At 45.2% G+C, this 18,359-nt stretch overlaps 1 protein-coding gene across 3 annotated transcripts in view; it reads left to right on the top strand.

Moving 5' to 3' along the window:
* Positions 1–13,147, top strand: part of dipk1c (divergent protein kinase domain 1C) — a 34,470-nt gene extending 21,323 nt beyond the window's left edge. Inside the window, exons 6-8 of one of the 3 annotated variants that reach the window (XM_020621904.1) lie at positions 147–311; positions 5,797–5,871; positions 6,203–13,147. In XM_020621904.1, the coding sequence (XP_020477560.1) occupies positions 147–311; positions 5,797–5,871; positions 6,203–6,415 (453 nt within the window). In that variant the 3' untranslated portion in view covers positions 6,416–13,147. Of the gene's footprint in view, positions 1–146; positions 312–633; positions 831–5,796; positions 5,872–6,202 lie in introns of those variants that run through there. The other 2 variants (XM_020621903.1, XM_020621905.1) reach the window with 2 other exon arrangements.
* Positions 13,148–18,359: the final 5,212 nt, after the last annotated feature.

The raw sequence follows: 18,359 nt of genomic DNA on the forward strand, positions 1-18,359 counted from the left end.
GTGAGTCCACATTTACGTTGTGTTATCACCACTAACTGGTGCTGAGGCCGAAATCCACTGTTGTGCCCAGAGGCTGACTCTGGGTCACTCTAATAAGATTAGTTTTTGCAAATTAACATGACACTAAATGGTGGCGCCTCCTGCAGGTGGTGGCCATTGATGTGGACATGGCCTTCTTTGAACCAAAGATGAGGGACATCCTGGACCAGAACTGCAGCAACGATGATGACTGTAACTTCTTCGACTGTTTGTCCAGGTGTAACCTGAACAAGCTCAGGTGTAACCCCCGCCGCCGAAACAGCAACCTGCAGGTTAGACTGAGGCGGAGCGTGCCACCCCACACAAAGAGCCACGTTCCTGTGGCACTTACATTTTCTCACTCAGCACATTTCAGCACTATGTTTAGAGTTTTCTTATGAGCAGACAAAATAAACAGTGAAACATCACTGCTTCATGCTTTAACCACTTTCTGAAACTAAACTACAGGTTTCTGGATTTTAAAACAAAAAATGCAACATTTACATTTTGATGTATTTTGAAATATTCCCCCTGATTTTACTTCTCTTCTGAGTCACTTGTGTCGTTTTTGTCCAAGAAATACTGAGACGTGAGTGGTTTTCTGTTTCTTCTCAGGCTGAAAATGTAAACGTCAGCGTCGGCTGATCCGTCTCTCACAACATGTAATTATACTACAGAGACACTGGACTGATAATTACTGGTCAGGGGAGACGAGGCTCTGCAGGCGGGTTGTGTTTGTAAATCTACTGTGAAGAGATCTGATCAGGAAATTTGTTTGCTTAATTTCATATATAGAAATTATTATTATTAATCCAGAGGTAAAACTGTAAAAGTGTCACTAATTCAAATATGATGTTTATTTTATTGTATATTTTGTGAAATGTCATGAAACAAGATGATTTTTTTTTTATAATAATGTTTATTTTATTTATTTGTCAGATAATTTGTCAGTTTATAAAGGACAATGTGTTATTATTATTAGTAGTAGAATTTAAAAGTATTAAATGATAGCCATTAGTAGAAAGAGACTCAATATTATATTCTAATTATACTGGGTGACTAAATTTAAATCTAAATGACTGTAGAAGCAACATATTGGAGATGGTGAAATGACTTTCAAATCAAATAATTAGTCAGGGTACCATAAGTCATACTACTAATAATTCTTAATACTAAGACCACGAATGTAAAGTAACCTGCCTACAACATTATATTTTTATTAAAAGGAATTAATAATAATAATAATTTTGGCTCTTCAGCTCAATGTTAAAGCCATTCTGAAGATTCGCCGACTTGGAGGAAATGTCAGGGACATAAAAGCCAAGCTGGGCGTCGCCATCACTGCCGTGATCACCACGACAACGACCAGACAGACTCTCATCACCCTGCCAGTTCCCATATCACATGTCATATAACATGAGATACCTGCATTCAGCAGAGGGGAATAACGTTTCTACGGGTGATGACTGGATGCAATGCACAAATGGAGAAACAGGAGACGGCAGATTAGACTATGACAACCTTAACATTTTACATCAATTACACACTAAAACTGTCCTGTATAAGGAGCTGGAGGTAATGAGAGGCTGACAACACATGGAAAATAAAACTATGAGGGAGGGGAAATCCAGCTGTAGAGAAATGAAGCAAGAAAAAACATGAAGTGAACAAAAAAAAAATCAAAAAGAACAAAACAAGAACTGATGTTGAACAAAGGATAGAAACTGTAAAAATGCTAAATAAGAGATGAGCAGAAAGAGGAGATGATGAAGAAAGAGGAAACATAAACATAAACATGAGCAGAAGATATTTGACCGGGTGAAGACTGGACCAAACACATCACATGAAACAAGGTGCTGGTGACATGTTGACAACATGTTGAGGGTCATACCAAGTAGTGTACTGCTACAAGATGGCACCGCTGTTTTTGGCCAGCCATCTACTCCTCCTGTGTATTTGTCTTTTTGCAGCTTTTGATGTTCCGTCTGCCTTTTCTACTTTGGTGTATGATCGTTTGACGTTGTTTGACATATGCAACTCGATTACCAGCGGCCCATATTACTGTCATGGTCAACAATTTAATCCTCCACCACCTCTGCTAGCGTCTGTACCGTCCTTTCTGCGACGCTCACCCCATCCGTCACCAGTTAGGCTTCGGCGGAGACGACGCGGCAGGAGAGCAGGACTACACGTCAAGCTGAAATCTGCTTTGAATCGATCTCAGGGGATGGGTTACTTGCCGGAGGAAGGCCACGGCGGTTCAAGATGGTCGGTTACCTTCAGTTACCACTTTCTTCAACCAGTATACCTGGACACCGACCCCCCTCTTCAATACTTTCGTCCGGTGAAACGCTATACTCAACACTGTCTCCATTCCAATCTGCGCCCTGAGTCCCGCACTGTGTGCCCTCAGGTCCAGCCTAGCTTGCTTCAGTTTGCCCTGTTTAACATAAGATCACTCAACAACAAAACTTTTATCCTGAATGATCTTATCACCACATACGATTTGGATATATTTTTCATCACGGAAACCTGGCTAAAACGAGGTGATAACATCTTGTTCTCCAAGCTTTTACTGGCTGGCTAATTCTTTCTTAATTCCCCACGTCTCGCTGATCAAGGCGGTGGCCTGGCATTTGTTTTTAAGCCAACTTTAAAATGTCGCCTCCTGCCCGACATGGCTTTTTCCATCTTCGAGGTACAAACTTTTGTTTTATCCCTGCACCCTGCACTGTCCTATTTTATGTGCAGTAATTTATCGCCCCCCTAAATCTAAGGACTTTATCCACGAACTGGGAGAGTTTTTGGCCGTGTTTACTTCACAGGCTGTCTGTTGATTTCTGGGGACTTTAACCTTCAAGGTAACCACCTTCTTAATGATTTTAACATTTTATTGGACTCATTTGACCTGTGTCAGTTAGTGGTATGTCCTACCCACATTCGCGGGGTCACATTAGACCTCGTTATTTCTCGGGGTCTATCTGTTGTTATTAAGGATGTGTCAAATATAGCTATATCTGATCACTTCCTTATTCATTTTGAAGTTTCGCAACCGATTAGGCTGCCCAGACCAGTGGCCCCTCGGCTGCATCACAGGATTATTACTTCCTCTACCCCCTCTGACTTTGCTGCTGCATTCTTAGGTTCTGAATTCTATTCCTCTGTCGTTCAGAATCTTCCGTCCTGCCCTGAGGTATTTCTCTCCTCACTGAATTTGACTTCAGCCCGGATTATGGACTCTGTTGTGCCTCTCAGGACTAGAAGGGCTGGCAACGTATCTTCTCCTTGGCTAAATGACACTACCCGGTCCTTGCGGAGGACCTGTAGGCAAGCCAAACGCAAGTGGAAAAAAGATGGATTGCACGCCTTGCTGGATATATCAAGAACTAGCCTCCTTGCCTACCAGGAGGCTGTGAAAGTCTCTAAAACTCAATTCCTGTCCAACGCTATAGCAACAAACAGTCGTAACCCGAGAGTCCTTTTTAGAACTATACACTGTTATTAACCCAGTCGGTGCTTTGCCCTTGGAGGGTTCCACTGCTCTGTGTAACCAATTTTTAAGATATTTTAGTGATAAGGTTGGGGATTTCAGGCGCAATATGCCTAAGCCCTTAGTGTATTCACAGCCTGTTTCGCCCATAGTTCATACTCTTAATTCCTTCACTCCGATTTCCCTATTTCAATTAAAAGAGACCATAGCTTACTTAAAACTGACCTCTTCGCCCCTTGACCTGCTTCCTGCCAGGTTCATGAAGGAGGGTTTTGATGTTCTGGGTCCCATTCTAGTCATGTTCATTCATCTCTCCTTGGATACGGGTGTGGTCCCGACTGCTCTTAAGCATGTGATAGTTCGCCCACTTCACTCCTTAAAAAAACCTAATCTCGATACCTCTTTATTGTCGTCTTTTCGTCCAATTTCCCTTCATCCTTTTTTGTCCAAAATTCTGGAAAAAAATTGTAGCTACCCAGCTGCAGGCTCATTTAGATTGTTTAAATATTGCCGATAAGTTTCAATCTGGCTTTAAGCCCCGCCATAGTATAGAATCTGCGTTACTTGTGTTCATAATATCACTATGGCTCTCGATACCAAATGTCCTGTTTTGTTAGTTCTTTTGGATCTATCTGCAGCCTTCGATACTGTCGATCACGCTATTGTTTTGTTGAGACTTGAACACCTCTTTGGGTTTAAAGGCACTCTGTTAAACTGGTTTTCTTCCCTTTTGACTGACAGAACCTTCTCTGTTAGTATTCGCGGCTGTGTCTCTAATATAGCTCCCCTGATGAGCTTTGCAGTTTCACCAGCGTTGGACTCGGGGAAACCTCACCTCAGGTGTTCTGCAAAGTTCAACCCTGGCTCCATAACTCTTTTCTCCATATACAGGTGCAGCTCAATAAATTAGAATGTCATGGAAAAGTCCATTTATTTCGGTAATTCAACTCAAATAGTGAAACTCGTGTATTATATACATTCAGTACACACAGAATGAAGTAGTTTAAGCCATTGGGTCTTTTAATTGTAATGATTTTGGCCCACATTTAACAAAAACCCACCAATTCACTATCTCAATAAATTAGAATACCTCATAAGACCTATAAAAAACATTTTTAGTGAATTGTTGGCCTTCTGGAAAGTATGTTCTTTTACTCAATACTTGGCAGGGGCTCCCTTTGCTGTAATTACTGCGTCAATTCGGCATGGCATGGAGGTGATCAGTCTGTGGCACTGCTGAGGTGGTATGGAAGCCCAGGTTTCTTTGACAGTGGCCTTCAGCTCATCTGCATTTTTTTGTTTCTCCTTTCTCATTTTCCTCTTGACAGTACCCCATAGATTCTCTGTGGGGTTCAGGTCTGGTGAGTTTGCTGGCCAGTCAAGCACACCAACACCATGGCCATTTAACCAACCTTTGGTGTTTTTGGCAGTGTGGGCAGGTGCCAAATTCTGCTGGAAAATGAAATCAGCATCTTTAAAAAGCTGGTCAGCAGAAGGAAGCTATCTAACACCCCCAGGTTTGCTCATATCTCCCCTATTCTCCATGCTCGTCACTGGTTTCCAATCCAATTCAGAATTTAAGATTTTATTGTTTGTTTTTAAGGCTATTCACGGCCTCGCACCTTCTTACTTATCTGACCTGTTGGCAATTTATGTGCCGCGGAGAGCTCTCCGCTCTGCTGATCATTTGTCGCCGGTGGTCCCATGATCCCGCTATAAGAAATGGGGCAACTGTTCCTTTTCTATTTGTGGCCCCAGACTGCTCTGCTGCTAGAACTACGGGTGGAAAGCGAACTAGTGGCCTTTAAGTTGGCCTTAAAGACCCACTTCTTTAAGCAGGCTTTTGAGGCCTAGCTTGTTTTATTGTTTTGTTTTAGCTTTGGTCTAGCACACTATTTCCTTATGTGTTTTATAGTCATTGTTTTGTGTTGTGTGTTTTTATTGTACAGCACTCTGGTGCTCCTGTGAGTTGGAGAGCGCTATATAAATAAAGTTTTTTTATTATTATTATTATTATTAATAACACCACTCTCCTATTGGTCCAATGTGATGCTGCATGATGTCTGGTGACCCTCCACCCATCACTCCTCTCCTCAGAGAAAGGACTCTTTTTAACTGACTTATAACAAAAAGCGAGGTGTCATCTGCATGACAGAAAAAAGACTTCTGTCTGTTCCTGTCTCCTCTACTTCTTCTCTTCCTTTTCACTCTGATCTCACCTGTCTCCCTCCTCCTTCCTCTCTTTTTACCTACCCTCCTCACTCATCTCTCCTTTTGTCCTTCTTCAGGTGATCTGTGAGAAGATTTTCAGGCCTTGGTTTTCTCCCACGCTGCTGGGGGCCAAGGCAGGTCTCCCTCTGCAGGTAGGTCTGCTTTCACTTTTTCTGATCTTCAGTGATGTAACCTGGCATCATTGGGTCATTCAGCATCAGACACTCTCACCCAGGTGACGTAACCAGGGCTGATCAGATTCAAGTTTGTGTCCAGGGGGCCCATGTAGTCCCCCGATTTCCCCCCTGTGCAGCCCTGTAATGCAAAGTAATCTGAAGCCTCTTTAAAGGCACTGACTAGTGACACCTCAGCCAAAATCCAGTATGGAGAAGCACCTATGATGTTGATCATGAATCCAGTTTTTACAGACTTTGGTAGACGACAGACACAGGGCTGAACTGTCCTCTGTGCTGTTCTACACAGGTGGAGCTGCAGCGAGCGGTGCAGGAGTGCTCAGAAACAGAGGGAGGGCTAGAGGAGGGAGATGAGGACAGGGGAGGAGGCGGAAGAGGCAGAGGCATCCATCAGCGTCTCCTCAACATCTTGACCAGCCTCCTCCAAGAGGGAGGGTCTTCAGCTGTAGGAGGAGGGGCCTGGGAGGGAAGAGGCCGTGTCCACACTGCGCTGAACTTCTGAAGAGGTGAAGCCGTACACGGGGTGGAGTCCCACGGGCCATTGGGGCACCGCTTCACCCTTTTACTGGAGGAGGAGCTTTGGTGTTAACGCGAGCTGCTGGTGCAGGACATTCACCAGAACACCGTGGGAAACAGAGGCAGCCCCTGCTGAAGTATTCACCCTGAAATTCACCAAACCTCCTGGACACGACACAGGCACTTGCCTGTACATCGGTCGATGGAACGCTGTTTCTCCAGTGACTCATCTCTGAGGTCCAGAGCCACTGTTTGAACAACCCAGAATCCAAAAACTACAGGAATTAGGTTCCTAACAAACATAGACTGTTCCCGAGTCACATCCAGTCAAATATGAAACCTAAATATATGCAGCATATGGCCAAAAATATGTGGACACTTAGTCCTTTTGGTCTCTTTCCTGGTTGTCCCCGTCTGTTCTAATCAGTGCTCCGGTATAGAAACACAGTTTAGACAAGTGTTCTTCCAGTTTGTCTTTCTCTTTCATCATGACAAAGTGGTTTTCTCATACTGGTCCTGACCTCGCCTACATCTGTCCCCTTTGGGATGAACTGGAACACTGATTCTGATCCAGATGTTATCACCCAACATCAGCACTGGGCCTCGCTAATGCTCTTGTGTCAGCTTCAACATCTAGTGGTAAGACTGAAACCTGGGGGGGGTACATAAACAGTGTTAGTCCACAGAAACTAGACTTTGTGTCCCAGCATCCACTGAAAGTTGTCCTGGGAGTGAACATGTTTCCTGATTTTCTCTGGATAGAAATTTAAAAATGGATTTCATCAAATGAACATGGAAACATGCACATCAGGACTGAGCGGTGCCTTAACTCTCCTCAGAGGAAACTTTATGAACCCACGTGGCTCCTCGGTTTGTCCTTCCTTTGCTTAGCTAGTTAGTCTCAGTGAGATTTTGAAAACACCTCTCCTTTGAAGAGAGACTAGTAAGAAAACTTCTGTGTGGATCAAACATAAATTCTGTAAAACCATTCTGATGATACAAGTGCATGTTGTGATTGGGTTTTGAAGGTGGGTGTTGTTGACTGAAGCTGCTAATTCTTATTTTCATTCCAATAAAACTGCACAAAGCACCTCCCAAGCTTGCGAGGATAAACACGGCACTCGCTCATTCTCTGCATGATCGCCTTCAAATATTCTCAAAGCAGCAGCTGATAGTTCAGGTGACCAAGCAGTCTCACACGTCATTAGAGAGTTTAACACAAAGCAGACACTTCCTGTATCTAATGATGGCTGGCACTGATGTGGAAAAGAGCTTTAGTTCACAGTGCTGCCAGTAATAAAGAAAGAAATGGAAGAAGTTTAGAAACTGGACTGAAGATAGAAGAAGAAGAAGGCAGGACAGAACCCAGCAGGACTTCAGTTCTGTGGTTTCCCAGCAGCGAACATCTGTACGTCCTCTTTCAGATGTCGGTTGCTCCAGAGTGAGTTTTAGTGTTTCTGCAGAAATCAAAGAAGAAAACTGAGGAAGATGAGGAATCACCAGGAGGCTGAAGACAGACACAACATCTGAGACAGACTCCATCCACCTGGACTGAGAATCCAAAACAGGCTCCATTTACACAACAGTGACACATCTGGATATGAGAGCAGGTTTAAATGTGCAGCTGCGGGGGCCTCAGTGATGGTGAGAGGGCAGTGGGGGGTGATGGAATATGGAGCGATGTAAACCACAGGGCCTGATGTGATGACCTCTGGTATCGTGAATGATTAGACTGTGAACCTCAGGCAATAATAATTGATAATAATAACACTGTGGGAGGACAAGCTGGCTCCATCTCACTTTGTTTCCATCCACCTGTTCATGTGCACTTTAAATTTATGACCAAAAAACACTGAAGGTTTTAAAAGGTTTATATTTGGCTGAAGTTGAAAACTGGGAACAGTGAAGCAGTTTAGTGAATAAATGAGGACGTATAAAAAAGTCCTCAGAGAAATGTAAAGTGATAAATGCACCAGGTCACAGCATGAGCATGTGGTCACGCTGTGTCAGTCTGGGGGTCACGTGCTGGAGGGGCGGGACTTGTGTGTTAATCTCTGCATGACGCCACCATTTATCTCCATCAACTCATATCTACAAGGCTGTTTCACTTAGAAGACAAATAGCTAAAAGTAAAACAAAAATGAGAGTAAACAATGCACCTATTTGGACTTGATATGGATTACTATTACGGTACTATTGATGGTTTGGTATATTTATAGTTATAATGTCAGACCTAATACTCTGACCATGTTATTTCTACCCTGGAATTTCCTAGTTTTACCGTCCCTTCACCTCAGTTCAGCATGAAAAAAACCAAAGAGTAAGCTCTTACTGAAAAGACTATAAAACCAAGGATACCAGCTGTGTCTGTGTAACCATGACAACGGAGGCCTCATGTTACAGGTGAATATTGTGCAGGAGGTGCTGATTCGTCCCTGATGTGCATTATTCTGCTCAGAGTGTTTCCTGGACATTTAGTAAAGAAACCTGAGACAGAGAAACAGACGCAGCAGTGTCATCACATCGGTTCGGGTGGAACTCGTCCAGCGGCGCAGGCTGGCGCCGCTCCACTGCTCCTCTCCACACGCCACAAGAAAAAACCCTCCTAAATTCAATTTGAAATCTGGAGACTGGGGAGGCTTAACTGGAACCAGAACACAAAGCTGACTTTTCACCACATCCTTCTCTCTCTGTGTCTTGTGAAATGAAACACCACTGACCCTCCAAGACATTAATCATGGTCATGGTGCAATTTCCCGAAAAACCCTTAGACCAGATTCCTGGTTTCTAGCAGCTTTCCAGCAGTTACCCCACACCACAGCTTGGCTGCCAACAAGCTCCTCAGGGCTGCTTCAAACTCTTCGTGCACAATGACACAAAAGGAGCAGTGTTCTCACTAAATTCCCTGTCAGCCTGTAAGAGCTCTTTCCAGTTCGAACCTGTAACGCAGGAGTCAACATGCTCGCTTGTTGCTGCTGAAATTCTTCATGTCTGCCAAGAGAATCTCATTAGATTGCAGGTGACTTGATCCCTCTGCAGGATGAGATCATTAGACAGGCATGGTGAGCCTGACTTGGTGGCTGCTTCACAATTTGATGAAAGAAACGTTCTTTCTAAGTGGAAATGAATCATCTGGTTGTGTTGGTCACTGCTGTGTAAACCTCCCAGAGTGTGTCAGAGGAGGCGAGCGCTGCACATCTGTCTGCCAATCTACACTTTGATAGTCTGTGCTCTACATTTAAAAACTGGGTGTTTGCTTTATATTTACATTTCTGAGGTTGTCTGGATTTTGATTCAGTTTCCCTTTCCTTACATCCTGTAACTGTAGCCACAGGGGAAACAGCCCGAAGAAAACTGGGGCTTGTTTTCCAGGATTGGCAAAAAGCTGTCTGCATCAGATGTAGTGAAGTCAGATGTTTCCAGCAGCTGCTGATGTTCCTTATCGGCTGGGAGTCAGGCCACAAAACGAATCACTTCAGTCGCACAGGAGAGAAAACTGAAGTGGACAGACTGACAGCAGGAGGAAAGAGAGAGGAGAGGAGCCCAGCAGCCTCGGGCCCACAGCTCAGGGAAGGTTCAGGGTCGCCTGAGCTTTGTCAATCAGGACAGTGAGTTGAATCAGTGAGTCTGACTTTGTGGGTCTGGCTCACCCACAGTTCTGCTGCTCTGCTCCAGTTCTATTAAACAACACGAGATAAGAGATGATAAAGCGCCATGTTGGGTCTGTTTATTTAGAAACTAATTTCACACCGTGTTAAGTCTGAAGCAGGGGCAGTAAACTCACTGAGCTGTGTCAGAGGGGCTGTAAAGTCACTGCATCCAAAACCCACGACGCACCGAGAGCAGATCACACTGTGAAAAATCATCTTTGCTCCACAAAAACAAACACAGTTAATAAAGAATAAGGTCAGAGTTTTGGCAGTAGTCGTGTTGTACAGACATCAGCCGTTTCCTCCGTGTTGTTGTTTGGCTCTGTCTCCAGATGTTGGATAAAAACATCTGAAGAACAAAGATGACGTTTGAATCATGCTGGAACTACAACTCAAATATAAAACAACAGTGTTAGTGTGGATGCTCATTGAAACAGCTGTGTGAACGCTGTCCCCGGGTATCTGTGGGGACAGTCACTGTGAACAACTGTTTGCGTGTCTTTGTAGGAGCTGTGCATCTCTTTATAGTCTCTCTGTGTCTCTTTGCTGTTTTATGTCCTGTTGTCGTCTTTTAACTGACTAGTTTCAATCCGAGGCTCTGGCCTGGGGGCCGCTCTGCAGGCCTTCCAGGGTGTGAAATATTCCTTTAATGCCACTGCTCCTCCGAGCAGGCCATCGTCCTCATTCACACTAAAATACAAGATGAGAGCTTTCAGATTCATCCTCGGTGTACACGCATGTGAGACATACACCAGCTGGCCTCTCCAACATGCAAGGTGTTCCTAACATGATCAGCTTCTATCTGGCTGCAGATGTTGCTGCTTCTCTGATCACAGAGCAGTGGCATGCAAAGACTAGCTGTGGCCTGCGGGAGGAGAGTCATGGGTGTAGTACAGGAGTACGCGTCTGTTTGTGCCTGGTATTACTCTCCCTGTAGGGACTCAGCCTTCCTCGTTCCCCTGCTCTGCCTGTGGCTCTCTGGTCCAAGCTCATCAGCAGGTCGCTGTGGTTTTTCAAACTCTACATTTCCGGTTGATCCTGTGATTAAAATCACAGAGTACCTAGATAAGTATTACTGGTGAGCCTCCTCTAACAGAACGTTACTGACCAAACAGCACAGGCTGCTGTGTTTCAGCCTTCACTGTCTGTTGTTGTCACTGGGAGCTCTGCTCGGCACAAACCTCTGGATTCATCATTAACAGTTGCCACACAGTGTCCTCATGTTAATGCAGCCTTCCTGAATAAAGATCTCCAGGCTGATGGCTCCTGACAGTTTTACAGATGTTTGTAGTTTACAGGCCACGGCAGTCTGGAGGCACTTTCATCACCCTTGCTTCACAGAAGCAGAAATCAATATTATTTCTTCCTCTCTTCTAATCAGTGCAGCTCTTCAGACACATGAATGTTGGCCTGCTGCTACTCAAAGTTCCCACAGTGTTTTGGGAACCAGAGACACGCGAGATGATTACCCGCGAGACTCCTGACCCCAAAGGGTTGGACTAACTGATGGTGTATCATTACATTCGCCTCAGAGGACACGACTGATGCCCCGACACACCTGTGTCCGATTTCACCCTTCTGAACCCTGAGGACAAACACGTCTTCACTGGGACTGAAGTGATTCATTTCCTCACAGCTGGAAGTTGAAGTTGAGGTGGAAACACTGACCGAGGTCAGAACCACAGATGGCAGCAGCACAGAGTTTCTTTATGAGCTCAGGAGAGATGAAAGAATGTAATGAATGTCATTCAGAAAGGCTTTGTTGACTGTGAGCACCTGAGGCCACATCGTGAACAAATTCCCAGTCAGCCACCAGGGGGCGACTGACTGGCGCTGGCTTCACTTCTGGAGGCCGTCACTTCGTCCATCTTTATACACAGGCTGTGGTTCACGCTAATTGAGAGAGACAAAAACTGAGACTGGTTTAGAGCTGACATTACAGGAGTACTGTGGTATCCCAGGAGTCTTTGCTGGAGCTGGTGCACGTCTGTATCAGCAACACCTGATGTTAAGACCATTAGCAGAGGCCAGTTCACCCTGTTCTCTACAGCTGGTTCCAAAAACACCCTGTCAAAGGAGAGTTTTTTTGTCAAGGTACTGCAAGTTATTCAGGGCATCCATGGCTCTAACATCGCTGTGCAACACCTTTGTCATATCCAAACCACCAATCCTTAGTGTTTTGTTGGTAAAACAGCTGAGGATGTACATCTACAGCTGGAGCCACGTGCACTGCAGCGGCTACAGAAAAGGCCACATCTGCAGACAGAGTCTGCAAACTGTCAACGTCTGTGGACGATAAGGAAGTATCACAACATAACTCAAAAACAGAGCTGGTTGTGGAGCTCAGTGTGCAGCGAGCGCCACCGGTCAAACGGCTGACCCAGCCGGCCGGAGCTTGGCCAGGGCCCGGTAAAAGCCTGGGTTTCAGGGTGTCGGGGAGAGCAGAGGTAAAACACACAGTTTGAGGTTGGAGGCAGTTCAGGAAAAGCTGGCACTAAAATAAAGTGCCTCCTCTCGGTGCGAAGGGTTAAAGGCAGCTGATCCACAGAGAGAGGATCCAGACGAAGCCTCAGGCTGCCACTTTCATCTGCTGCCGGTCCTAATTAATCGCACCTCCAGCGCCAGAGCTCGCTTTCCTCCAGGCTTTTAAATTAATTACCGTTGCTGGGAAACATTTGTTACACCTGCTGGACAGACACGCTTGTCAGTCTGCAGAACCCGAAACGCTGGTTTTTACCTTTTGTTTAAAATTCATTACCTTCTTCCATTTATAACACCACACGTTCAGAAACGATCACTTCCACGGTTCAAACAAATCAGCGTTTGTGTAGTGAAGCACCTTGATCACCAGAGAGGGACGGTTCGTCTGCACCCGGCGGCCGCAGGGCAGCTCAGATGAGCACTCTGCTTTCTGAGGACACTCGCTGGGATAAAGGAGATGAAACAGCAGATCAGAGCAGGAAGAGAAGCGTGCTGCTCCAACACATCACTGAGCCTGTACAGCAGCCTGCGCATCAGTCCTCATGGGTTTAAACCTATAAAACCACTTGTATCATATTTGATACGCAAGTTTCTGAGCAAATAAAAATCGCCAAAAGTGCCCCATGTATCAAATGTGATACCAAAAAATAAATAAATAAATAATATGGTACATTTATTCCTATATGCCTGGACTGTCTGTCTATGCATAAATAGCAAATAAAAATCTTGAATTATATTTTGGATTTTGTTAAAAGGTTTAATAAACATCTCAGTTCCAAAAAATTTGAATGTTCTGGCTATTTTTTTGATGTGTCAGGCTTTACAGGGTTAATGGGCCGCAAGTAACACCACAACCGCAAACTGTGCTCACGTCTCACAAAGGTGTCGCGTGCTCTGGACACTTGGAAAAGTCTGCAATAGGAAATTAAACTGGAGATGCCACTGACTTAATTAGCCTAGTCTCATGTCTGTGTTAGCTGTTCTCCGCTCTAATTAGGCCGTTTCCTTATCTGTTAGCACCACTCAGCTGTGTGGCCGGACCACACGTCACGTGGCGTTGCCATCTTGAGCTCTGGCTGAGTTTGACTTCTTCAGAGATCTGTTGGCTCCTGATATTAAAAGTCAAAGACTGATTGATTAGAATAACAGCAACTGAAAGGGCCATTTGTAAAGAAGTTGGTAAAACAACAACGTTTGAGCAGGTGTCTCATGTTAAGACAAAATGTGTAACTAAATTCATCTGAATGAGTGCGGAAGACAAAACTGTAGCCTGAGAAAGACGCAGTGAGAGAAAGACAGACATAGACGAGATTGTAGAAATCAATACAAGGAACAATATGAATAATTCAGAGCTTCGTGCTCATTAGTTGTTCTTTCCTGTTTCATCCTGCAGTGCAAACACAGCTACTAACTGCATTTGGATATTCTGTGGACACCAACCTAAACCTCAGTGCATCTATTAAAACGTGTCTCGTCTCTGAAGCCAGCAGCGACTGTGGCTCCAGACAAAGTCAATCAAAGTGAAGACCAGATTAAATCTATTTTAAACAAGCCGGGTCTCACAGACGTCAGGCTTCTTCATCCTCAAGCTGGACGCTTCGCAGGCCGAGGCCACGAGGAGGAGACTAGTGTGTGCACCTACACGTTCACACTGGAAGCTGCTCAGTAAAACCAGTTCCCAGCTGTTCCAGTGTGTCAGATCAACCATCTGGCATCATCATCTCGCTCCACTACCACCCTGACACATTGTCAAAGATCTGATCCGAAAGACTGAGAATCTTGTTTTGGTTGAAAGAAGAATGTTCTGTCACTGCATGAGCACAGTCCACAGGGCACATTAAAACCTCCAGGAAGGCCCAGATATCAGCGGGGTCATGCTCATATGAAGACGAGCCCAGGAACACACACAGCGAATGTGAAAGGAGACGTTTTATAAGCACACACAGAGACTTCTCCCTTTGTCCTCGTCTGTCAGTAACTCCTCTGTCCTGTTGTTTGGCTTTTGGCTTTCTGCATAAACAGAAGGGAAAAGGACAGAGTGGGATAAAAGAAGAGGACGGATCCATTTCAGACCTGAGGGGACAACTTGATTGTCTCAGCAAAAAGAAAAACTGCTGTGTGTGGAAGAGAAGGAGCAGAGCCGCTGCCCAGAGGAAGGACAGACATGTCTCAGAGTGACAAGTCAGGAGGCAGCAGAGTGGTACAGCGAGGACGACCTGGGCGTCCCACATGGACCTGCTCAGTCCACATTAGTCTGTTTCTGGGTCTTGACACCAATGGACTGGGACCAAAACCCCCGTCTCCTATCGGTTTGGCTGTATATATTTACATGTTTATTTCTATTTATACTACTTACCAGCATGTGTCTCTCTTTTCACGTGTTTGTCACATTAAGGCCTCATTTCCACTAAACATTTAGAAGGTTGGGAATCACAGTTTTGCAGGTGTTTAACAACGTGACAAATATTCTGTGCCTGTCTTCAGGCAGTTTAGTGAAGCAAAGCCACAGTATGCATCATGCTTATATTCTGTGAAATTATTAAAATCGAGATAGAAAGAGGAGGAACTAAAGAAGGAAAGCAGCCGGGGTAGGGACTGTAAACAGAGACAAACACTGCTGCAGGGAGACACTGGGAGAGAGACGAGGCCTGCTCTATGTCACTAATGTGACCAAAACAAACATGTTAGCTTCAGCTGCTAATGACCATGGTCTCACTGGTACTCATGTCAAACAGCTCCAACTTGTTAAGATGGATTATATGAACATTTAATGAAGATGAGCTGTTCACACAGAGTACAACATGTGAATGTTAGGATGTTGTGTTTAACTCGGTGCTAAACAACCTAAAGGTTCTACCACAGGCCTCTTTAAAACTGAGGTGTCTCTGCTTCTGGTGCTTTGCTGCTCGTCCTCAAGTCAGAGTAACTTTCACCCAGCAGCAGTTTAAACAGAACCCGTCGGCTCCTCGCCATCAACCTGCAGTTATTTATGGTTTAAGGGTTCATCCTTTGGGTGCAGCACATTCTCGCTGGCCGCCAACTCTTTTTACACACCCAAACACACACACTCAGATGTCTGCACAGCTGATGGCTCAGACCTTCTCCTGGTTTCTGTCCTGCTGGAACAAAAGAGGCTTTGTATGGGCTGTGGGCCGGATCCCTCCTCTCTGCAGCCTCGCCAGCTTCTCAACATGAGGATTTAGGAATTGGACAATAAAACAGGAGGCAGTCAAGATAAAGCCCACTGCCGCAGCAGACCACAAACTGGTGATGTGTGTGTTTACTTTGTGGGCCAGCAGTGTGTAAATGGAGCTTAGAGTATGTCCACACTCAGCTGGGTAAATATTTAATCACATCTTTTTCACTTTTCACTGGGATGTAATTAGGTCTGGGAATACAATTCCTCCTCTACAGCATCTGGAGGATTAGTAACACTTTACAACACAGAACACAAGAATGTGAGTAGTTACTGAGGAACGCTCTGATAATTACTGAGCAGCTAATGAATAACCCCGGCATACAGCAGGTCAGGCTTGCCGGGGGTTAGATGGGCCCCGTTAACACCAAGGGGACTTTCCCAGGGGAACAGGAACCTTTTCTGGAACTTAGTTCTGCATTTCCACTACAGGAACCAGGATCTAAATTTGGTTCTGAGCCATAATTCTGCCCCCCTAAAAGTTCCCAGATGAGGGGTAGTACTTTCTCTGTCGAGGTGAGCACGTCACCAATCAGTCACATACCGCCCAGCATTTCACACGCAGCATTCGTTCCGAGCGTCTCGCTTCTGATATGCTAATTTGTTTAATCTCCCGGAGGCTTCGGCCCCACTGTGGAAACCACAATGCGCTGGAGGAACTTTTACACCAGGGAACTTTCTTGGATGCTAGTTCCTGGGAACAAAAGTACCAGGATCTTTCTGATGGAAATTTATTTAGTTGTGATGGTGAATACTTATGCCAACAATGCTTACGCTTCTTCCCGTGGGCAACACAGCACCTTTGCCGGATGATGTCACAGTCTGGTGCTGCAAAAGTTGAACCAGATCCAAATTTTTAGCCGCACAGGGTCACGTAATTTTGTCAGAGCCCCCTGCAGCGCTGGTGCTGGCTGCAGCACATGCAACCCCCATGGAAATGAATGGAAAGAGGTGCGTTTTCAGTTTGAACGCAGCCCAAAGCTAAGGGGCCATATGTCAATGAGTGTCCTGACAGCTATAAAAACACCAGCGTGTGTTTTCTTAAGTCAGTCCAAAATCAGTTTAGCTAAGTTTCTCCTCCATAACAGCCTCTATACATCTGTGCATATGCATTGTTCAGAGGTTAGATGTCGCTCCTGTGATGTGGCCAGATGCTGCATACAGTTCATATCCACACAGTGAGATGATGAAACGCCTGACAGCTAACAGTGATTTCACCTACTGGGAATCTGACTGAATACTCTCTCTCTCTGAGTGTGTCTGAAATAATGTGGAATTCCTCAGCGTCCCAAGCCTCCCATAGCTCAGGGTAGAGTTTCCTGACAGGGAGGGTGTGGGAAACATTACACTTCTCACTGAGCTTTGGAGTGAGGGCAGCTGTTGGCTCAGCTGTGCATGGCACAAAGCGTTAATGTCCAACATTAACTCTACCCTCCCAGCAACACGGTGTAGGACAGAGGAATCAGAGGGTTTACATGGAGCAGTCCACAGAGAGGTCAGCCACAGCAGAACAAACAGGAGGACTATTTACAGTGGCGGATTAATCTATGTGTTGCTCCTGTGAATATTTGGGGCAGCAGGGCAGTAAATGTAGAACTGAGTCAAAACCTTTTTGGACAGCAGTGGCGCTCTAATGCACAAAGGGATAAGTTACATCAGACTTTGGCTCAGGAAAATGATATATGAGCTCATCAGGTTGACCCTGCAAAGGAGGAGCTGAAGGCAGGATGTGATTAGCTGGAAGCAGCTCCACCAAAAATATGTAAAATGTGTTTGTAAAAAAATCTCTAACCACCTACCAGAGTCAGACAACTCCACATCTGCAGTGGAAATAGAGATATGTGTTAATCTGTGAGTGTGTCAGGTCCGCTCGGCGCAACCTGCCTCTCTTCCGTCTTTCTCTCCTCTGCGCTCTCGATCCTGTGGGTTCTGCACCTCAGCTGTGTTGCATTCCAGTAATTAGCGAATCGTTTGTCGGTGCGCAGAACTGGGGTGCATCCCACTGATTGCCTTCCTCCTTATTTATACCTCTGGCAGACGCTCCGTCATCGCCAGAGCATTAACTAACTTAACATATCTAATTTGCATACTATGTAACTGACCTACAGTCGTGTTATGTGGCACTTCGTTTGATTTCCACGCTGACAGTTCCTGTGCTGTGGATCTCATTGTGTACATAGATTATATGTTTTGTGTTATACGTCTTTAGATGTCCACGCTGACAGTTCCTGTGCTGTGGATCCCTTTGTATGTTTTTTGTCCATTAGGTTAGCTAGCCGTTCATTTTTGATGTCCACGCTGACAGTTCCTGTGCTGTGGGTTTCTTTTTCATTCGCCAGTCCTCCTGATTCATTTGTTTTTTCACCTGTCCGTCCTCTTCCTCACTCTCTGTTTTTTGCCGTTAGCCTGTCTTCTCCCCTGGTCGTCCTGTTCTCCTTAGCCGTATTTGCTCAGCCCTGGCTGTATGTGTTCCTCAACTCTGTTCCTTTTTGTAATCCAACCAATAAACCACCTTTTTTACTTGCACCTGGGTCAGCAATCCTGAGTCCAACCGCAGTTCTCCCTCACCCTCCTGGTGAGGGGGACTAAACCATAACAGAGTG

This window comes from Monopterus albus, unplaced genomic scaffold, assembly GCF_001952655.1.
Source record: "Monopterus albus unplaced genomic scaffold, M_albus_1.0 scaffold269.1, whole genome shotgun sequence".
Lineage (NCBI taxonomy): Eukaryota > Metazoa > Chordata > Actinopteri > Synbranchiformes > Synbranchidae > Monopterus > Monopterus albus.